General features: G+C 40.5%; 4 protein-coding genes and 1 long non-coding RNA gene across 5 annotated transcripts in view; 2 read left to right on the forward strand and 3 right to left on the reverse strand.

Moving 5' to 3' along the window:
• LOC124410364 (pituitary homeobox homolog Ptx1) overlaps positions 1 to 2729 on the reverse strand; it is a 40725-nt gene extending 37996 nt beyond the window's left edge. Inside the window, exon 1 of the mRNA XM_046888877.1 lies at positions 2515 to 2729. Coding sequence (XP_046744833.1) covers positions 2515 to 2608 — 94 coding nt within the window. The 5' untranslated portion in view covers positions 2609 to 2729. The remainder of the gene's footprint in view (positions 1 to 2514) is intronic.
• Positions 2730 to 3224: 495 nt separating this feature from the next.
• On the reverse strand, positions 3225 to 4965 carry LOC124410970 (uncharacterized protein C1orf194 homolog). Its single transcript, XM_046889781.1, has 3 exons — positions 4716 to 4965; positions 4472 to 4612; positions 3225 to 3758 (listed from the first exon to the last, which is right to left on the reverse strand). The coding sequence occupies exons 1-3, from the start codon at positions 4941 to 4943 to the stop codon at positions 3558 to 3560; spliced, it is 570 nt and encodes a 189-aa protein (XP_046745737.1). The 5' UTR covers positions 4944 to 4965; the 3' UTR covers positions 3225 to 3557.
• A 13203-nt stretch (positions 4966 to 18168) lies between these two features.
• Positions 18169 to 20666, forward strand: LOC124410518 (cytochrome P450 4c3). Its single transcript, XM_046889004.1, has 11 exons — positions 18169 to 18456; positions 18555 to 18761; positions 18855 to 19040; positions 19111 to 19180; positions 19305 to 19431; positions 19505 to 19565; positions 19633 to 19748; positions 19818 to 19886; positions 19977 to 20151; positions 20234 to 20413; positions 20492 to 20666. The coding sequence occupies exons 1-11, from the start codon at positions 18300 to 18302 to the stop codon at positions 20656 to 20658; spliced, it is 1515 nt and encodes a 504-aa protein (XP_046744960.1). The 5' UTR covers positions 18169 to 18299; the 3' UTR covers positions 20659 to 20666.
• LOC124411106 lies at positions 19287 to 20038 on the reverse strand. The gene is made up of 3 exons (XR_006929643.1): positions 19946 to 20038; positions 19597 to 19875; positions 19287 to 19379 (listed from the first exon to the last, which is right to left on the reverse strand). It is a non-coding gene; the product is annotated as an uncharacterized LOC124411106 (long non-coding RNA).
• A 783-nt stretch (positions 20667 to 21449) lies between the features above and the next one.
• LOC124410287 (protein ST7 homolog) lies at positions 21450 to 23352 on the forward strand. Its single transcript, XM_046888576.1, has one exon. The coding sequence runs from the start codon at positions 21538 to 21540 to the stop codon at positions 23086 to 23088; it is 1551 nt and encodes a 516-aa protein (XP_046744532.1). The 5' UTR covers positions 21450 to 21537; the 3' UTR covers positions 23089 to 23352.
• The last annotated feature ends 218 nt before the right edge of the window (positions 23353 to 23570 follow it).

A 23570-nucleotide genomic window follows, 5' to 3' on the forward strand; every position in this document is an offset into this window, starting at 1 on the left:
GGACAAAATTACAAAACGCATAATTGCATCTGCTCAGGCATGACGAAACACAGTGTATCACACGAATCGTGTACAACTGTAAAAAGGATATTTCTAACAAAAATAAAAATAAAAATAAAAATAAAAAAAAATTGCATCGCTCGGCGAAAATTTTGCCAACGTCGCGAAAGTCAAAATTTTTTGCAAAAAAGTATGCGTTTGATTCTGACAAAATGAGCATCCAACGCGCAATCGAAGAGCAAATAAAACGAGGAAAAAGGAGAAATGAAACATCAACAATATTTGAACCCAAAACCAAAATGCCACTGAATATCGGTTTATATACTTTCATTTTCTTCACGAATATTCCGCACATAAGTTTGAAGTTCGCCCGGCATGACAGTGAAATGAATAAGCCCGAGTCTTATGGTCTACACACAATACGGACACAGTTTTCAAATCTCTTGACAAATAGCAGTGGTCATTGTAATTTGAGTTTTTCCCACAGGTCGAGGCAGGCGTTGGAACCCTTATGGGTTTGAAGCATCTCAACCCTCCGAGGAACAAACGAGACGGGAGGCGGGGTTCGAGGTAGTTGTTTTAAAACAATTTTAAAATGTTGAATAAACACTCGGGTGGCGTGCGAACATATTGAAGAGAAATTATAAAATAAGCTCTGTGAAATAAGCTAGCACATCGGTCGACCGGCCGAATCCCGTTTGTCATTTTCCTACCCCTGTGTCAATTGTTATTTTTATTTCACACCGCAGCAGCAGCCTGATTTCATTTAGGTATACAATACGATGTTTATTTAACGAACGAGCACGTTCTTCAAACTTTAAAGATATCTCGTTATGAAATTTCCTTACAGAATCGCGATTGATAATTGAAACCTCGTAGATATAAAATTGAGAATATCGATGTCGCAAAATCATACATGATGATCTCGTCTATCGTCTATCTCTCTTCGTTTTTATATCTCGTTTTCATTTCACCCTCCTTTTTCAATATGTTATAAAGTCAAGAACGCGACAAGGTGCCGAGGCAGAAAGCCCAGGACCCTAAGGCGTACCTACGGTGTGTACCATGCTGATAAATATAATGTAACAACTCCAATGGGATAACGGCTCCATCCCAGGGGATCAACGGGTCTTTGCCGCGGATACCCCGAGGCCTCTTGCGCGCCCAGACTTTTCTCACAACGAAAAGCACGGATGCATGAGAACAGCGGGTTGAGATATACGCTATACTTTTACTTTCTCCACGGAACCGTCAAATAACCACTTTCTTCCACCTCGCACATTTCGGTCTATCTATACGTGCGGAGCTTCGTTGTATATACAAATAACGCAACGAAGGTAGGTACGCTGACTTGGCAAACGACAAGAGAATTCAGGTAAGTCGTTAACTGCCCTTTATCCTTAGACCAGGTACCTACATAAAATGTCCAAAAAGAACGGAGGAAAGATTTTCGAGGAAAAAATCTCTGCGAATCTAGGTAGAATTTAATGAAACGAAAGCCCTGCTTCTCACCGTCTGCAGTCCACATACGTGGAATGAAATTGAGACCGGCAATCGGCACCCTGAACTGACCTTAGAGCTTCTTCTTCTTTACGTGAAGGCACCGTGCGCGAACGCCGAGAGGCGAGGAGAAATCTTCTTCCATTTCGTTAACGTTAACCTGCGCTAGGGAGGTATAAGGGTGCAGGAAGCCGTAAAAAGTAAATTAAATAAGAATTAAATAGAAATAAAACCGCTGGCCCAAGTAATTGGCTGGCTGGGCTGGATGGCTGCGGATACTTTTTCTCGACGACCAATGAAACCTCCTCCCGGATCTCAGACCCTTTGCTAGCTGGCTCATACGAAGCTCTTTCTTTCTCTCTCACTCACTATCACTCTCCCTTTCTTCCCTTTTTCACCGTCACCTTCTTCCACCTCTGGGGGTAAAACAATCCGGTCATAAACCGACGTACGCGTGGTAAAAATCTCTTCCACGGGACTCTTTCGAGCCAGAAAATTATCTCCGTCTTTCACATTAAAACACCTTCAACATCCACAATTAGCTATAACTTCAGATTGCCTAAACGACTGGTAAATTAGTGAAGAAATCGGACAAAAAAGCAAAGCTTCTTGCGATAGCTAAATCCAAGTAGGTAATCCCCAATTTACCTCTTTCGTTTGACTTCTCAAGCAATTGACGCGGTACGTACAAAAAAAAAAAAAATGCAAATGTGGGTCTAGCGTGATTGAATTTATCCATGGTAACGCGATAATTTTATCTGATCGTGTCGACAAATTCATCCATACACCCAGCGATGGTGTATCTCGGATCTGACGATGAGAAGAGGTCTCGGTATTATACAATGTCCCTACGAATCTACGAATAAGTCCCGAGTTCCGAGAGTACCTACCGACCGACCCTTCGCTGCTTCGCGTGAGTCAGTGCACAACGATCAGTGTTCAGGGGATGCAAGGGAGAAAGGGTGGGTGGGAGGGAGGGAGGGAATGAAGGAGGGAGGGAGAATGTCCCATTACCCGGTAATCCTTGTTTGTAATAAACCAGCACCCTGCTGCTCCGCAGTCCTGTCCCTGTCCTGCACCCCCATCCTGCCCCGCATATGCTCCTCATGGAATATCATTTATGTTCCATCGCATCCCGTCCCATCCCATCCCGGTCTTCTCACCATTTCGTAACCAACCCTCGGTACCTTCGTCAACCACCCAGCTCCGAGTCTCAGTCTCTCTCTCTCTCTCTCTCTCTCTCTCTCTCTCTCTCTCTATCTCTCTTTCTCTCTCTCTCTCCACCCTTCTCAACCTCATACATAGGCCTAATCCAGCCATGATTGCGCTCCGCCTTGGTGACTCTTCACCTTGCCTTGCCTCACCTTGCCCCGAAACTCGAACAAACCGAGCTTGCCCACCCACCTGTACCACCCACCACCCTCTACTGTCGGACATTTTTTTTTCTCTCTCCTATTTCTCGCCAAAAGCCTGAACCCACTCTGGTTGTAATTTAGGGCTGCGAATTCAGGCCGGGTAAATTCGAGTTGATTGCAAAGAGGCTCCAGTTCCGGAGGCTGCTGTTTAGAAGACAATAATATGTTAATAACGCAGACATGAATCTTGACGGAAATAATTGTTCGAAACTTAAAACCGAAAGTTAGCTAAACGATATTTCCTTTTTCTAACAAAAAATTTTCCCCACATTCAAGTTTTTGTACCAGTTCCTATCCTTTATCTGTCATTTTTCACGTGACAAGAAAAAAATGGATACCTACATACTTCCTTTTTATTACACCTGTAATCCCAAAGTGAATGGGACATGGAAAATTTGATTGACCTGTTCGACAGTATATTACGATGAATCACGAAGATCGTTTCGATCAAGCGAACATAGTACCTGGCGCTTCTCTCTGATGTACAAATTAGATTTACAATTGCCAAATGCATATATACATATACATATACACATTGTATGAAATAAAGAAAATAAAAATGCAGATGCCGAATTCCGTACGCAATTAATACACTCGTCGCACAATTTCTGCTGCCTTTCGATCGAGAGCTCCCTGATCCAATTAAATGCTGTACAAGGTTCCGTCGATTTTGCGGGTGAAGCCAGGGTTCGTTTGATCGGTGTGAGGCCCCTCGATCGTTAGCTTGAGGCTACTGGGATGGATTCTTCGCCTGATGCCACCCCCCGAATTCTCCCCGTCGCCAGTTCCCGAACCCCCAAAGTACAGGTTCTCGCCAATTCGCGGTGGAAGTTTCGTGTATACCTGCAGGAGACGCTCAAAGTTACAAGTAACCATGCACCAAGAAGAATTCCGGGTAATCTGCGTTACTAGCATAAACTATTTGGGATACAAAATTAACTGTTCAATCGGGAATTAATCGCAAGATCAAGATTCGTCCTCACTTCAAAAACAGAGTTACATTAAAAACATTTCAACTCGACCTTCGTCACGTTTTACAATCTAATCTCTTTGTGGGTAAGAATTTAATTAAAACATAGTATATAATATGTATTCTGATTTTTTTTTTTTTTTTTTTTTTTTTTTCAACAGCCGTAAATTATTGATACCGTTATAATATATTATCGTTACGACCGATACATACCACGTGTATAAAATATCTTAGGAAAATTGTATCGATAGAAATCAGTTCGGGATTAACAGTTGGCATAGAATCGTAACGAGATGCAAAGTACAAATTAGTTGACACTTGCTTGAAATTGATCAATAGCGTCAATTAGTTTGTTAAAAATATCATAACTTCAGCACCGTTTAATCAAAATTTACATTATCTTTTGCGGCCTATCATTCAACCGCAATAGATACTCAATAAACCGAGAACTGATCAGTACTTCCGCCCATTGTGACATTTCTCTATCTCTCTCTCTCTATCTCTCTATCTTTCGAGCCACCGTCTCTTCGCGTTCGTACACGTAGCTTATCTCGCAAGACCGATCGGTAATTAAATATATCATCACCTTAATCTGATTGCGAAGGACACGCCACGTCTCCTTCTTCAGTGTCTCAGGCTGCATACAAACGTACGTTTTTGGTACCAACGAATCCTCGTTGTGAGTGTAGGTCGAGCTCAGGGCGAGATCCAGAGCATCGTTCGGCACCTGGAACGAAAAAAAGGAACTCTCGATGACCCCTTAAAAAATTCTCTAGCCAGGACACAAGACTGCAAATATGTAACGAAAACTCAGAAAAATCCTCATGTACCTTGGTTCTCACTAGGCGAAGATCCTTTCGTATGCTGTTCAAAGTGTGATGAGCAAAGAGCCTCTCGTGGGGTTTCAGTCGTTTGTACCACTTTGGATCGTCGACCAAAACTTTTGCACCAAGGATCGGACCCCGTGAAGTCCAGGATCCTTCGCGTGGCGCGACGTCAGGAACAGCGTAGGGATTTCGGACAAGCGTCGTCTTGAAGCGTCCCTGAGTATCGACCATGATTTGCAACGTTTTGCGAACTCGCGGTATTTTGCCCTTCAGAGAAAAAATTATCGATTAAAAATAGTGAGAGGAAAAAAAATAAATCAAATTAAATAACGTCTGTCTGACAACCCCGAAACTTGGAAAATCCCCTATTCATCCCCCATGATGAAGATTTTAACCACGATTTCAAGAGACAGCTCGATCTGGCTACTCGACTGAAATCAGCCGAATTCCAACGCGGTTTGTAATTGGTCGATATTTACTTACAGCCAATTTTCTTGCGCACCGCGTGTCGCGAGGATTAAACAAAAAATCTCAATAGATGAAATAATTATATAGACGTCTGAAACTTGGCTAAATAATTAATTATGTGATAACGATTTTCGTATATGCCTACATGCGATAATTTATGAATAATATTTTTATCAAGTATAAGAATATTAAAAGTATGATAGAAAAACATGACAATTTTAACAAAGTCTTGTACTATATAAGCTACGTGTTACGTCACAGTTTCAAAGAGGTATTAAAACATTTTTCACTGCACTTCAATGCACTGCAACGGTTACTCAACGGATTATACATACACGCGGACCATAAAATAATATACCAACAGTACGCACGTCATGCTTGCAGAGCGAAATAAAATTCTCTCCACTTATGTAATTTGATTGCTGCAGCAGCATCACTAAAATGCAATAAAAAAAAGCTTCACATTTTAGATATTCAAATGTCGAAAAAAAATTTCTTCGACCTTTTTCACGATCCAAGAACCGAGTTATCTTTATGCCATATTTGTATATTATCATGAATTAAACAAAGTGCGAAATCTTCCAAAGGTTTCGATAACAATTTAGAAATCCTCAATTAAAATTCCTTTCAAATTCTAAATCATTAGTACATATACATAAAGATACAAAGTTTCATTCTCGGTGTCGAAGTTTAGGCAAAGATCAGAAAACCCAGGAGAAGATTTTTTCTTCCTCAAAAAGAGACTAGAGGCAACAGCAAACAGAGGATTGTTAGTCAGATAGCAACTCGCCGCTGGTATATAAGGTATAATGCACGTTGCCAGATATCACGGTGAGATATGTTACTCGCGTACAGGGAAAAAAAATAGAGAGAAAGAGAGAGAGAGAGAGAGAGAGAACGAGGAAGAAAAAAAACAACAAGAACATTACATAAGGAATAAGAAAGCAAAAGCTGTGCGACGATGTCCGCAATAATGGGTCTCAGTTCGTTAACGCGATGATACTCTCTCTTTCTCTCTTTCCCTCTCGAGGGGCGCCTCCTTTACGTGTTTATGACCAGCAGAATACAGGTGAGTGCATACCGATATACACATACGTGGTGTAATTACTGTATATAAGGAAGAAGAAGAGAGGAGTGAGGAGGGGCGAGAGGGGGGGGGGGGGGAGGACTCGTTTCCAGCCTCCCACCGTGATTTACGAGTGTCTGTTTGCCTGACCTCGCGATGTCACCTGTCTGTTTGCAACGGCATTATGACTGCTTAACTTCTGCTTACTTTGAAGGTAAAAAAGGATGTTAAAAAACAAAAAAAAAAAACGGATGAAAAAAAAATGAAAAATAAATAACCGACGAGGCTGCAGAGCGGGAATGACCGGGCGAAAAATAAGGAAAAAAATTATATGTATAATATACAGACGTCATTCACCTGCGTAATTATAACAAATGCAAATATTATAAATATTAGGAAAAAATTTATAGCGTATGTAAATTCAAAGATTGAGGCAGAAAACGAAAAATATTGAATAAGTAAAGAGATAGACGTATAAATGCCGCAGGATATATTCTCCTAAAAGAAAAAATACTAACAATAATACCGAATCTCTTTTTTCCTCAAGAAATTCTGTACTTAAATTTCAGTCTTGTCTCGACGTCTTCTTGTCTTTAGTCTCTCATTCAAACCGACTGCCTGGTGTCCGTCAGTCGCGACGGGGCGACTCGCCGCAACTTCCGGAGTTTGACCGACAAAGTGGAGGAACGGTATCGGGTTCTGAGGATGCCGAGAACGGCGTGAAAAATAAGAGAAAAAAAAAAAAAGAAAAAAAAAAAACAACAATCCTCGAGATTTAAAAATTCTCCGGAGCTCCTCTCTGAAAAACCGAAATTTCGTTTTCGTCATCAGTCTTCAGCTGCAGTCCGATATTAAAACTTGATGTAATTTATGTCGCAGCTAGCATGCATAATGCTGTTTGTACAAAGCGGCTAGTGTCACGTGCCGACGCGTGCCCTGAGCCACCAGCCCTTAATTCTTACCGCCTCTCATTGTTCGGGAAGGCCGACCACCCTGCGGGGGTCCTAGAAACTCGGTTACGGGTTCACGCCCTCGCCCGACGACGCGTGGGAGATCTTTATTCGAATAAACCTCGGTAACCGATGACTGCTGACGGGCATCCGAGCTAAATCACTTTTTAATGCCGGAATATACGATAAATATTACATCGGGAATTTCTCGCAGGTTTAAACTAAATATATATGTATAGAAGCCACGATTATAATAGGTTTAACGTGTTTTTGCTAACCTTGCAAATTAGAATAATTTTCGAATTTCATGTTGTACAAAATCACGTGTTAAAGAGTTTATTGTCTCCCTATATCTCTTACTTTTGACCGTTTTCATTTGTTTTCTGTTGATTTAAGATTTTTTTTTTAATCGCACGTTATTTTCTAGAGTGATATTTTCGGATGACTCCTTTTTGACATTTTTAAAAAATTTTTTTTTATTCTTCGTATTTTTGTAATTGTTTGACTCGGTTCAAACAGATTATTTTAATCAGTTGTCCACATTCTCATAGACATTATTAAATACTAAAACTAATACTGATCATCATCTCACTCTGTATTTTTTTCACACCTAGGTACTCTCATAACTAAGAGACAATACAAATAATTATTTTTATCGATAGATCATTATTCCACAATCATCTATAATCAATATAATTTGTCCAAACCGTATAAACTTTTAAAGTTAGAAATCTCGAATATTTGAAATTTGTATAAACGAATGACGTCATGTCGTTTAAAAATTGTTATTTCGATGCATAAACTGCACTTGTATATCTTACACGCGGGTAAAATCGACAGCTGCACCAATTACTGGTCAGGAATTGGCTAATCTTTCGCGTCAGTGGATCGTGTCTGTACCTATCTGTGTATCGCACCACTAGATCCCCGGGCGAAATGACACGCGTAATCGTATAATCGGAACGCGTGTCTCCGCACGCGGCTTTGACAAACTCTTGCGCGCAAACGCCGTGGATAAACAGAAGACATAAATCTCTCTACTGCCCAAATAATTCGTTTAAGAGAATAGCTTAAAAGAATAAAAATAAAAAAAATTTACAATTTATCCCTACACACGAAAAGAAAGAATAATTCAATTACCTGTAGGATTTTGCCAATTTTGATTTTTTTTTTTTTTTTGCTTTTAATCAGATCGAGTTGCGAATATATTATTAAGAAGATCAATATTCTGTTTGAAGATATAAATTGTTCCCTTTTTTTAAATTTTTTGTAAATTTTTTGTCAACCTTCGAAGTGTATTTTGTATAACAAACAGGATGCAAAAGTGTTAATAATTTGCAGAACTGCCTCGGTATTCCTTACCTGCAGGCAAATACCGCATGGAACGATATCCTGAAGGAGGAGGGTAAGGAGGGATCATCTCCGAGTCCCTAATCCTCTAACAGGGTGCGCGCAGGTATTGGTGTTGGTAATACGAGTGTAGAATCGGGCATTCAAACGGACATCGTTCGCCGTTCCCACAATAGGGGTTACAATGGGCATTCGTATGTGGGGTGATGATATTGCCAATATTTGGTTTGATTCTCCTGGCTACACGAGGCGAGGCGGAGGCGTCGGGCCGACGGTGCGAGCGACGGTATATTAGACGCGCGTGAATTACCATTTGAATACCTACCGCACCGCGGCCTGACGGTCACTCTTTGTTGCAAAACCTTCGCCAAACCTTCGCCAAATACGAGAGACCGAGTGACCCGCGTTGGCGAGTGTCCTTCTCGCGCTTTTCACAAGAGCCAGGCATCATTTCTGCAATTGTATTATCCTAGGCTTTTTCTTTTCTTTGAGATCGTTGATTTTTTTTAACTTTTCGTTTCGCTGTTTTCAGACGAAAAGAGGAAGTTATGGTTTTAATTACCTGGAAAATGAAAATTTGACTTTTCACTAGATCTGGAGAATCAGCGTAGTCAATAAGCTGAAAAAAAAACTAAAATTATTTGGATTCTGATGAAAATTCGTACTCGTCGGTTTATTGGGTGGCTCATCTTAAATCTAAAGTCAAATTGCAAAATCCAAAATAGCGGAGCAATATAGTTGTAAAAAATCTAAAAATATTCCGAGATTGGTAGAAATTGATAGACGAATGTTTTTTAGGTCACCGATAACGAATCAAAGGTCAAACTTCTAAAATTTGTAATGATGGATCCATAATAATGGTTCAAAATAAAAAAAAAACATATTTCCATGTAATATATGGTATCCGAGGGCTTTAAAATCATTAATAACGAATCTGAATTTCTAATTCAGAGTTCGAATTGGACATGGTTCTTCTTTTTCTCTATAAACTTAGAATCCGCAGTGTAAAAACGGGAAGTTCGAGAGTTGGCTCATGGCCAGTTTAAAGTCGTTCGTTTTTAATTTTCTTCTCTCCCACCCTGTTTCTCCAACAGAAAAACCGCAGAGATTTCAGAGTGTAGGTATTATGCGAAAAGAGTTTGCGGAATGACTAACACCGACCCGATGCATTCGATCTTGCGTTAGAAAAGAGGCGGATTATTATACCCATGGAGCAAAATTGAGGGTGCGTATTGTGGTAATTTTGCCAGTACCATGCGGTTCAGCCTGCAGTCGGACAACAATACAGAAATGAGAAAATATTGGCACAGTAGCTCTGAATGAAAATAGGTAAACAGAGCACCGTCCACTTTGCTGAACGATTTATACGAATCCCAGTAATTATTGATACAACAAATCCGACGCTTAACGTGTATCTTTTAGTTCCCATCCATAAAAAATATCAAGTCAAAAAATCATCCCCGCACTATAAAATTGTGAAAAACTAAATAGTTTGATAAAATTTGATTCCCTTGGCGTGAAACGATTAAAAATTACCCATCCACTCGGCGTATCTAACATATTCAAAACTCGATTCAGAAAAGAACCCTCTAACGAAGCCTGACGACACGCGGGTGACAGGTGGCCCGTGAAATCGGAACAAAATTCGAGTGCAAAAGGCGGATCGAATCATTGAGTAAGTGTGGGCTGTTTAACGTGAGCAAAAAAATGTCGGTCCACCTTTTCGCCTCGGAGTTTCGCAATTTGAGGGTGAATTATTTGCATTCCACGGTCGTACGCAGATCGGAGATTCGAGGAGTGAAACGTAGGTACTTGTTTCGGAGCGAAAGCACCGGCAAACGGGGCGGAGGGGTTGTTCCACATTTGCATACCGATGATCGAGGAGTTGGGTATGCGGTTGCAGAATTTTCGCGGCGTAGGTATACGTATAATACAATATGTATATATATATATATATGTACATACATACGCGTGCAGTGTGTAGTTACCTATATAATATATATATAGGTATGCGAGCGAGGGCGACGGCGTATTTTAGCGTTTCGCGTTTGTTTCCATTTAAATGGTAATCGAGTTCATAATGTAATTGTATTCGCGCCTAAGCCCGGCTCACCGCGACGCCCCCGCTTCCAACCCCCGGAACCCCCGTTGTGAGCGCTCTTGTGTGCGCATTGTTCTCGGTAACCGAACAACGTGCCCCTGGAAGGGAACCGGCAAAGCTAAGCCCACTTCCGAGCCGATATTCCTGGGGACCAACAGAGCCGTGCCATCACTGTGCGTTGATAATTTCAAATCAATTTTTCGAGTCGAGATTTGCAGATGAATCGTATCTGTGGACTGACAACAAGGGTAAGGCGAAATAATTCGGGAGGTCTGACGAGACAACAATGTAAATATGTATTTATCAAATTCATAGTTTCACAAGATGTAACACGTTGATTTTTCTATAAATGTATCTGCAGGAACCTACAAGAAACGGAAATACTAAAATTATAAGCTGCTAAAACCAGATGTCGAATTTTTATTTACAATTGATTAAAGCAATTGCAGAGATTAAAAACCTGACAGATTCGTTCGATTTCATTCAACGATGGCTTAATTTGCTGAGAAGACTATGCCCTGCAGTTTTGAACGTTGCAGTATCGTTACATGTTCGATTCTGATCGATAAAAAATAATATTAAACTGACCAGACTGAAAAAAGCGATCAGTGAAAAATTCTTTTCTTCACAAACTAAGCCTAAATCTAGAGATTTTCAACTATTTGTCAAACGATTTAAAGTCAAAGATCAGCATGTAAGTTCTTCTTCGTAATTTTGATGTCTGTCTACCTCAGTATTCGACCATTTGGTAATGAAATCAATATAAAAAAGTGTTGAATTCCGACTCACCATCCTCCTCAAGTGTCTCATAAATAAGAACTCTAAAATCACCCTCCGACGAATTATTTTTCACCGAAAATAACGCCGTGTATAAGAATACGTTAACGGAATTAGTCCCGTGAATAATTCAGACAATACACTTTCAGCGAAGAAAAATCTGTTCATTTTTGAGTATATCTAATTTCATAAAAAAAAAAAACAATCTCTACGTGGTAAAGATTTTTCTCAAATTAGTCATATCAACGAAATTCCTTTAATACTTTAAAAAAATTCAAATATTATCTACGTTACAAAAAAAAAAAAAGAAAACCTAAATAAAAAGTACCTCATCCCTCTCCTTAAAAAAATCCTTCCAAATCAAGGAGTTTCTAATCTTCATTCATTCGTGTGTACACACGCTGGTTACGCGGTTGGCCTACTTTGCTGAGATATTTGGCATGCATTCGCGCCACGGAGACACTTGGTCACGAACGAGTTATAGAAGGCGGCAGGATCTAGGCGCCTACGAACAAGCGTTGATGGTGCAACACGCGCAGGATCACGAACCGCCGGTTTACCGGGGTCGCGAACGGGGGTCAGAGCAGGGCAGGGTCGAGGGAGGAGATTGTTCGAAAGGGGTTGCTGGCTGCGGCTCATACATATTCATCAAACGCTAATTAATCATCGCCCAGCAAGCCCGCAGTGCTCCATGCGGCACCTCTCGGCTGCCTCCCTTTCGCGCCCTCTCGATGCTTCCAAAAATACGAGCTCGCAGCTCATCGTTTGTAAATATACCTGCAGTGCAAACACAGCGTCATTATCTAGTCGCTGTCTATGGATCGCCATCCGCGTAAAGAGGGATGAGGACCAAGAACACGTTTTCTTGTTTCGAAATCGTTTTTTTGTCCTTCTCTTTTTACAGTAGCCAATGTAAACGTTTTTTCGACACATTGAACGGTGATTTGCAAGAATACGTTTACAGGATTTGACTTTGAAAATTGCCTGACTTAAGCGAAATTAATGAAACCGTTTATTATTCTATAATACAGTGAAAAAAAAATATTATAATAAAATTATTACAATAAAATCCTTATTATGTATAGGCATGTTATTTATTGATTCGAAAATATATATTTGATAATTCTGATGAAAATGATTATATTTCGAATGAACTTTTCTTGATACTAGTAAATCATCATTTGAAATAATTAAATCTCGGCCTAAGGACTGTTGGAATGAATATAATCTTCGATCCGACTATTCTTTTTCCCAGTGTATAAATTATGAAATGTTTTTAGTGACCCAGAGAATCTGAATATGAAAGCGGGGAAATGCGATCGTGGTAATATAATTCGTTTAGAGTCACGGATAGAGAGATGGTTGATTTGAAAAAGCTTCGAACTGTGATAAACTTGCGAGTCAATCCATTTAACGCCTCAAACTTCCATCATATTTTTTTATATCTCACTGCAGGATCATTGACTCGGGAGATGAACGGCCGTTTGATCACCGGGAATACTGGATCCGCGATTCACGGGCATCGTAAAATAACGTAGTAAAACAAGAAAGTTGAAGTGTATTGAAGGCTGCAGGTTGTTATGGGAACGTGATTTGGAAATCGAAATTTTGGAAGAGAAAAGTAGAATTCGTCCAATTTCGTTATACTCGTCGATATGCGATCATCGGACGATTTTCAATAATTCTTCAACCCATATGACGTCGTATTTCAATCTTCGTTGCGTAGGAAGGTATGTGGGGATCTCCATTCTAGTGCTCAAAAATTAAGTACAAAAATACGAGCCAGCGAAGAGACTCAAGTTTCGAAATAAAAATTTGAAAAAATTAAAGATTCGTTTTTTTTTTTAAATATTTAAAGCCGATCTACGATCATCCAGCACTGAATTCCAAGGAAAAGCATTCAACGATGACCCTAGTGCACATGCATGCACCAGCCATGTGCCCAACCTCGACACGTACCTTGCAGGCGTTGCATTATAGCACTTGGCGCGGATAATCGGCCTGAATTGTTAATTCCTTAATCCTATTTGCCACTTTCATTTTCCATTTCAGGGGCACCGCACCTTCAACGGTTCAACCCCACTTGCTCACCCTCATCTGCGAGCCGTGAGGGGGTTTCGTGTGTCACGTGGTGCCGACGGGGGCTGGAGCTCCTCGTGTATAATTATATGTATATAGGTATAATCTATCCGTCGTTTGTTTAACACCCTGTACCGCAGGCTTTATCTCAGATTGTTTCATTCCTCGATATAGATTGATTGAATCATCGAATATTTTTATAAAGTCCATGAAACGATCGACGACTATAATCATCGAAAGACGTGAAGAAAAACCTTGCATAAATTAAACAAGAATAAAGTAAAGTTGAAACTGTTTAATAAATACCAATATCGATGAATTCGTTTATTTCCTATTTCAATATATCGAACTACAAGCAACGACCATGGATGAAGACCGGAGCGTTTTTGAATTTCAAAAAATTTCACGCCTCCGCCTGAGGTGAGCTCATTCAATTGCTGAAGAAACGAACACAATCGATCATCCTTACGAAAAATTTACATGACATTGCCGTTCAAGCGTTATATTGGCCCTTTGGCGACGCGCGCCCTCCCGTCGCGGCGTCTCGTCCTGCAGGACAGATGCCGGGGGGTCCATTTCGGCATACAGGATAAACGCAGGCCCGTAATATCTACCCCAGCCCTACACCGACTGCAGGGTGACAGTGGCTAACGTCGGACCATTTAAATGCCCCCGCAGAGAGCCCTTGGCCTTTTTTGGCCTCGTAAACCGGCTACATTAACACCGCGATTTGCCGTTACAATCGCATTTCATTTCGCCAATATAATTGCTCAACGTTAAGTATATATACGAATTTAACCCCCTCCTCAATGAAATTGGAAGAAAAAAATAATTGCATTTTACAATAACACCCATAACCGTAAACAACAATAATTCAACTACGCATTTTTATTTTTCATCTGAATCTCTAAAGTGACTCGTTTAAAGAGTTCACCGATTACACAATCTTGCATATCTAGGTAGATTCTCCCGGGTCTGGAGGGCCACAATTAAGCCAGACGCAGTGTCTCTAAACGCGTAGAGTATAAACCTCGAGTTGCGGGGTTCCATAAAGCTATAAACCATACCATAGTGTCATTTTATCAAGCACCATGCGCATTCTTAAACTATTTGACTTTGGTTTGTGATAGGTAGGTGTATGTACCTTTGTTTTTCTTACTTCATCCAGTTGCTGGTTGAAATGAAATGTAATGGAGTTAAAAACCTAGAATAGGTGGTATAATTCTAACGGGAGCACAGACCGCATAATGCACCTTAGGTGTGCACTCTATATGGTACACCATATAAAACCATAGACTATATAGTATACGCACTCCTCCGCACAGTATGTATCAAACATCGTATATATATATATATATATATAACCCCGGTGTTTTGACCGCGTGTGTGTATGTATATATATATATATATATATATATATATATATCAAATCACAGCAACAGATCGGCAGATTGCCGGTTGACAAATGACCGCGGGTTTAGCACCCGGAAGACATATGGCCACATAAAAAAGAGATATACAGGAGGTCGTCGATCCGATATTAATGGAGACCAAACACCACGCGTCGCTTCCACTCTCTTTCTCTCTCTCTCTTTCAGTCTCTCCTCTCCCCGGAGAACAGTATGCAGCATATCTCTACCGAGTCGTACACACCTATCTCTCTATATACACTGTACTACTACCTTCGTCACGAATGCAGCATACGTGCGTGTGTATGCACAGTTTGCAGAACGCAGAGTCATAATATTATAATGCACTGGTAGGCGGTAATGCCAAGAATCGTCTGTGTACACGCGCCCATCCCCAATGGACAATGGGATGATCTATGGACTGGTGTTATAGAGCGAACATCGCGGAGTCAACCCTCGGAAAAATGTTATATTGCCAGATCAGGCCCATCGCAAACAAGGCCCAACGAAGTACGGTGCCGCAGACCATCGCTGCATCTGTTCTAAGCCGAACCACGCCTCATCCCCTGAATGCCCTGTACAATGTGAGATAAATTCCAAAGTCGTGTATAACTCATCCGATGTTTACCAGCAGACTATACGATAAAATTTTTGACACCCCTTTTTGCACGTGCAAAAAATTTTTCTTACAAATTTTCATTCTATGACGAGAATTTTTTCCATCTTCCGTCTCGTTGTCTATTATTATTGGTACCAACCCACGAAAGAAGAATAAGTTCACAAGGATGGGTGGCTTTTCGGGAAATACCGAAGAACCCTGCAACAACAGCCGGCTTTTCCTTGTCCTGCAGATTCCTTCTCCCCTCCGGAGAAAGGAGAACGTAATTTGGATGATTTTCGGTGAGCAAACAATAAAATTGGATTTGGTAAGCCTCTCCCTGTTCCATGGAACCTCGCTTCGCCAAACCCCGCTCGAGGCGCGTGTCGCCCGCTCCCAGGGAATACCTTCACCTACCCCCGGACCTTTCTCCGAGGCCCCGAGTGTACAGACGAGGGAGAGGGGATGCTGGATATCTCTGGAGGTGCATATAAGGGTGGAGAGGATCAAAGAAGCCGTTGGCACGAGCCTTGCCTTCGAACCGTGACATATTAGCTAGAAATTGAGCCAGACAGGCACACGCGCAATTCTGCACCTTGCAGCCAGCCCCAATCCGATTCTGTACCCACTTGATCTAGAAACGAGAATTGTGCGGCTACGCAGAGATCCATGGATACCGTAGAGCAGTTTTTGTGCTCACGATGTGCGAACTCTGATTTCCGTAGATATTATCTTTCAGTTTCAGTTTTGATCGCAAAATAAATCATATTTTTTACAAATACCAGTAAAGTTGGGGGGGGAGGGGGGTCGATACAGCTTCGACGGTCTAAAATCATACCTATTTTTTGGGATGTTTTTTTTTTTTTTTACAAGAAAATGAAAACACGTAGAGCAATTTGAGTTTGAGTGCTTTGTTATTTATAGTTTTAAGAACATTTTAGAATTTCAAATGACGCAGATTCGTCGGTCAATTTTTATCCGACCGACTTGAAATTTTGACACAATGTTTGAAATTTGTTTACAGATTCGAACTCGTAGCTATGTTTTGAATTTTAATCCGAAAAATTGTTTCTTCATAATCGTATATAATTGAAAAACAATTTTTGTCAAAGCTTGGGTTACGAGCTGGAACCCGAAAAGGTGATTTCAACTCTATAAATTGTTTACATCTGTTACAAGCTGGACAGTGATTTCAACCCTCGAGTTCGGAGTAATTCGCTACTTATATGCGCCATACCACGATTTTGTTATTAATTGCAATGAAAAAATTGTAAAATGTTCTCGAAACTATAAATAATAAAGCCTTGTAGCTTGAATTCCTCTAAGTGTTTTCATTCTCCTTGAAAAAAAACAAACCCTCTAACTAGGTGTAATTTTAAACCATGCAAAGTATAACCCCCCCCCCCCCCCCCCACGGGATCAGCTTATTCACTTATTCTAGAGCCGTCTTTTAACTCGTTTAGAATCAGTTAAAAAACAACAGTTATCAGTTTTCAAGTGGTAATAAATTTTCGTTAAAGTTATATGGAACCGATGACAAAGAGTCGATTAAATTTTATACGGTTGTTACGTTATAGAGGCAGTAATTACAGCTGGTTTAATCATAAACCGCCTATCAAAATGCTTTGTCGACAAATTAACTGATGGTTCGATAGTATACATATAATAGTTTGTATGAAATTGAAAAAAATCTTTTCACAATCACCGCACAACGACAGTATTTGATATAAAAATTTATGATGTTACAAGTTCTGAGCAACTACGACTCACCTATAGCTTATTGTGAGAGAAGTCCTCGCAGGCTCGGTGATACTAAGTCGAGGAGAGTGAACACTGAAGGGTAGTTTGGTAGCCATGGAAACCGGAGAATCGACATTCGTATCTAGGCAGTAAAATTATGTCAATATACCGCGCATTGTTCTCTGCAACTTTACATTGTCGAAAAGAACATGCCGAGTTTCTTTTATCGGTATTGTTGTTGTTCTATCATAAGTTGAGAGAAATTGTTTTCATTGTTGAATTGTGAATAATAAGGAAATCGCGATGAAAGTAGAGAAATTTCTCCATACTCACAGTGAAATTTGGAGAAAAGCAAGTTATCGTCCGCCTATATGAATCGGAACACGTTTCTCGTTACTGGCAGTAGCTGCGACTGTTCGTTATCGGCAAGGCTGCAGTTGCCTGTAGAAAATTTACTTACAGTCGAGTTTATACTCGGAGTGAGTTTCCCTGCACAAAAATATAGAAATTAAATTCACAACTTGGGTATGCCATAAAATTGTTTATAAAATGACAATGTAAAATATTACAGTTAATATTCGGATATACTCACTGAAACTGAGAATCGATAAATTTATAAAATACATTTTCATGAAGATTTAATTAATAACAGGAAGTTTCATTGCAAAAGCGTTTATGGCATGTGTGAAATGATGGGCACGATAAGGAATAACGATTCGATAGAAAAGACAACTATACCAATCCCGGCTAAACGATTGCAACGCGAACCGTTGTATACTTGTAGCGATTATAGCTGAATCTAACTCCGTAAGTGAAAGCGGTGTGAAATATAAACAGTAATTGCTGACTTAGCGAAATACCTTTCGAGACACAAGGTACTTCATTCGGTTGTTGAATTAGCCAAGTGCCGGGAACCCTCCGCGCTCCGTCCAGCGAACACTGTTTTCCTGAACAAATTTTGCCATCCCATCGAACAATCAACAAATTAACATCAACAACAACGGATTATCAAACCCGAGGAATTTACGTTTTATCTATAAATCGAAAGAATGAATATCTTTTTAGTGCTGATTTTAACAGTGATAGGATGGCTGGTCATATGGTATCGTTCCAGACGTCGAATGGTAAAGTTGATAGAAAAGATTCCGGGACCCTTGGCTCTGCCGCTTCTTGGTAACGTGATCGAATTGAACGTCGACCATGATGGTAAGTTTTCAAAAAATGAAATATATTCTTTTTAAAAGTGTGACATTGCTCTGGTTTTCTCACGCGTCGACATTCAACCCACGTCCATTATTCTTCAGAATTATTCCAACGTCTGATGGGTATGCGACTGTTCTGGGGTCCCAATGACGGAATCAACAAAGCGTGGCTAGGCACAACACCCTACGTCTTCCTGAGCAAGGCGTCATCCGTGGAACCGATTCTCGGAAGTAGTCGTCACTTGGGCAAGAGTCGGGACTACAGATTTCTCCACCCTTGGCTAGGCACGGGATTGCTGACAAGTTCCGGTAAGGTGGATCGACGACCTGAAAACAGCTTGAAATCGTTTTTGACCGTATTCCATCCCTGATCGTTAACGCAGATCTCTTCTTCGATTTCAGGAAAGAAATGGCACTCTCGACGTAAGATCCTCACACCTACGTTTCACTTTAAAATATTGGAAGACTTCGTCGACATTTTTTCGGAACAGACGGAGATACTGTTGGAGAAAATGGCGAAAGAAGTGGGCAGAGACTCGTTCAACATATTTCCCTACATTACGCACTGCGCTTTGGACATTATCTGTGGTGAGTTCCGGTTATACCCTGTGGCCTGGTATTGTAAATAAGAATCGTACAAACGACCTACTTTTTCCAGAGACTGCCATGGGACGTCGCATTTACGCCCAGGATGACAGAGAAAGCGTTTACGTCAAGGCAGTTTATGAGTAAGTAGACACGACCACGTTACTTTCCTATGAACTGTATTGCATTTTCCCTTAATTTGTACTCACGTCGTGAAAGTGGAGGGTGTGAGAATCTGATTAAGCAATTTCAAAAATATCCGTACAGAATGGGAGGGATTGTCCAGACTCGTCAAGCTACGCTGTGGTATCATCCCGACTGCTTGTTTCGTCTGACGTCCTGCTACAAGAAGCATGAAAATTGCGTTAAAATATTGCACGAGTTCTCCATGAAGGTGAGACAACAAATTGAGCTTCGCAGGAGCACGTATTTTGCAAGTTACAAACACATTATGATATCGTTAACAGGTGATTAGTGAAAGAAGACAGGTGATCGAGGACCGACTAGCGGAGATCGAGTACAAAGAAGGTACCTAATTAGAAAATCCAACTTGCCTCACCTCTTCGTTTTATTATCCAGGATCCTTGTTTTGTAGAACAGTATGGAACCAAGAAGCTAGCCTTCCTCGACTTACTGATCGAAGCATCTCGAGGCGGAACTCTTCTCTCGGACGAAGACATTCGGGAGGAAGTTGACACATTCATGTTCGAGGTAAACTAATCGACAATTTTTTTTATCAATCTCTGAATGATTCTTCATTAAAGACGTGTACATTCTCAGGGCCACGACACAACCTCGTCCGCAATGAGTTGGACGCTGTTTCTGCTCGGCTGTCACTCTGAAATACAGGTATTACCGAGATTACCTGAAGTCATTTATAAAGTTACATTTTAAGATTTTGTACTAACCATGAACCCGTGAAATTTTTCATGTCGGAAGGAAAAAGTCGTCGCGGAATTGGAGGAAATATTTAGCCAAGGTGATTCTGATCGAAGACCAACTATGCGGGACCTGAACAGTATGAAGTATCTGGAAAGATGCATCAAGGAAGCTCTGCGATTGTATCCAAGCGTACCTTTACTTGCCCGACAAGTCTCAGAGGATACTCAAATCGGTAAAGCACTGGATAATTTTGCGATGAACTAGCTGCAATTTTCTAAAACAAAAATTATTATACATTTTTCGTATTTTTCAAGGGAAGTACGTCGTCCCGAGGGGAACCACAGCAATAATCGTTGTTCCAATGCTACATAGAGACTCCAACGTCTTTCCGAATCCTGAATGCTTCGACCCGGATCGATTTCTAGCAGAGAACATGATCGGCAGGCATCCGTACGCTTATATACCTTTCAGTGCCGGGCCGAGGAATTGCATAGGTAAAATCACAAATCAATCCAATGGCCTGTTAAGAAGCCGAAAATCGTTTAAAATTGATACTTGAATTCTTATTTTAGGACAAAAATACGCGATTTTGGAAGAAAAAGCTGTGCTATCAGGTGTGCTACGAAAATACAAAATCGAAGCCACATGTCGCAGAGAGGATATCATTGTTAGCGGAGAACTAGTAACCAGAGCAAAAGACGGTTTGGAAGTAAAAATAACACCACGAACAAAAGTCTAACACACATCTAAATTGGACCGATTCGCATGAATTTACTCTGCCATATTATAATTAACGAAACCTGTGTTTGCAACAGCATGTCAATAATTTTATTCTTGAGCTATCGTGTGACCCGAATATGTCCGCATCTTGTCTCGAGTGAAAGAAAGAAATAAGAAAATTTTATTCGAAATGTAACAGCGTAAATACAATTTCTTCATAATAAATCCTCCCCATTTCCCTTTTTCCCTAATAAATTATTTTATTAATTTACACAGGTGTAAACTGTTTTATCATCGGAGTCCGTAGAGTTACCTGACTTATAATCGTCACACCAGAGTTTAGACCTTTCAGAATTAGCCTCTTTAAAGTTAAGTGAATTTTATCAGGAGCCATCGACATATGGTACAAGAAAATCAAGGTCAGTAAAACATTGAGACAATCGATGCAAGGCGATGCGTCCGGCCACATGCAACGTACCGATCGACATCTTCAATCACATCGTTAATAAATATTTAAAAGATGGCGCTACCAATAGATAAAGTAGATCGCGATACCTGGTAACAATATTCGGAACTACCCTCCTCCACACATGCGTCCCTGCTGTTGCTTTCCAATGGCTGTATCTGAGCAGAAACGCTGGCCAATAATTCTTGGTTAGTGTAAAACAATAGTTTCACAATATTTACCTGCAACAAGAAGCGAACAGTATCGTTAGTTGTAACGAAAAAAAAAGGACAAAATAATAGTACAACAAACAATATTCACATATCGGAAAAAAAAAACGGCAAGATAACCGGTGTGCTCTGCTAATTGTCGTAAACTGTGTCTGCATAAAGGAGCAGATATACATTTGACGTTTGGAGCGTGACAGAGAGATAATAACAATCCCGTTCATAAATGGCTCTGTTATTCACGAGCATGTGGGACTCGACGATGTTTTTGAGCACGTTGACGCCAAAATTTTACGTCGCTCTTACCGGAACCTCGTCTCTTATATCCGGATTGATACTGATATTCGAGTGGTGGTATTTTCGCAAATACGGTACGTCCTTCATCGAGCAAGTATCGCTGAACCACATATCACCATGGATAGGTGGCGGAGATACAGCGAGCGATGGCAACAGTCCGAATACGAATGGCTCTAGCATGTCGAACCAGCAAAACGTGCCCGAATGCAAGGTCTGGCGCAACCCGATAAACCTGTTCCGTGGTGCGGAGTACCAAAGATTTTATTGGGCAACCAACAAGGAACCACTGACATATTATGACATGAATCTTTCGGCGCAGGATCATCAGACGTTTTTTACCTGCGAAGGCGACACCGGTAAGGCAGAGTACGAAATAATGCAAACTGCTTGGAGAGAGCGGAATCCGGTAGTGAGAATAAAAGCGGCGCACAGCGCTTTGGAGCAAAATCCAGACTGTGCGCCGGCGTATATACTACTTGCTGAAGAAGAATCGACGACGATTCTGGAGGCTGAAAAGATACTTAAACAGGCGTTAAAGGTCGCAGAGAATAATTATCGAAAGTCTCAAAATACCCAGCACCAGGGATCGGTGGCTGAGGCGATGCACAGGAGAGACACCAATGTTTTGATTTATATAAAAAGACGCTTAGCTATGTGCGCCAGAAAATTGGGTAAACTGAAAGAGGCGGTCAAGATGTTCAGAGATCTCACAAAGGAAGTACCTCCGATAATGAACGTACTCAATATTCACGAGAATCTAATCGAAGCTCTGTTAGAAATGCAGGCGTACGCCGATGTTCAAGCGGTGCTAGCAAAGTACGACGATATTAGTCTACCAAAATCTGCCACCATTTGCTACACTGCGGCTTTGCTGAAAGCCAGGCTTGTAGCGGATAAATTTTCACCGGACATAGCAAGCAAGAGGGGATTAACGACGGCAGAAATGACTGCAGTCGAAGCGATTCACAGAGCAGTCGAATTCAATCCACACGTTCCAAAATATTTGCTAGAAATGAAGCCCCTCATTTTACCACCCGAACATGTACTAAAAAGAGGCGACTCTGAGGCTATTGCCTACGCATTTTTCCACATTGCGCACTGGAAACAGATGGAAGGAGCTTTAAACTTATTACACTGTACATGGGAAGGCACATTCAGAATGTTACCTTACCCGTTGGAAAGGGGACATTTGTTTTACCCTTATCCAACTTGTACAGAATGCGCGGATAGGGAACTCCTGCCTTCCTTCCACGATGTTAGTGTCTATCCAAAAAAAGAATTACCATTCTTCATTTTATTCACAGCCGGCCTCTGTTCCTTTACAGCATTGCTTGCCCTCCTAACTCATCAGTATCCAGACACGATGGGTGTAGTCGCCCGTGCTATGCTTGCATGGCTCTCTCTTCCGTTTCATTACATGGTAGACAAGCTAGAGGCGGTCCTCCCTTCCAACTTACTGCAACAGCTCTCTAGAATTTAAAACAGTTATTAATCGGTTTTTTTTTTTTTTTTTTTTTTTCTTCCTACAATTAAGTCCTGATGTGATATTTTTACAATGCTAAAACAATTATTTCTTTTTCTTTTACTTCTTTTTCTTCCTTCTTATATTCATCATTTTCCCCGCAGAAATGCAAATTTTCCCACTATTTATAATTAATATTTGTTCATTTAATATTGTAAGAGTCAATTAAACTTAATATTGTAAGATTTAAATGTACAAATACAATTGTCGAATATAATTTAATATCCGTTTCTTCTTTATTTCCACCCATATTACTTTAATAGCATGTTAAAACGAACAAATTAAAGCAACATGCAGCTGATAACATGTGCACAATGTGCCATTCCATCATTGTACATACATTTTACTTACATAAAATGATTATTTCTAATTATGTTTCGTTGAAACATAAATTAGATAATTATTCTGATTTGACGCTTGTCAAAACTATATCAATAATA

This window comes from Diprion similis, chromosome 1 (assembly GCF_021155765.1).
Source record: "Diprion similis isolate iyDipSimi1 chromosome 1, iyDipSimi1.1, whole genome shotgun sequence".
Lineage (NCBI taxonomy): Eukaryota > Metazoa > Arthropoda > Insecta > Hymenoptera > Diprionidae > Diprion > Diprion similis.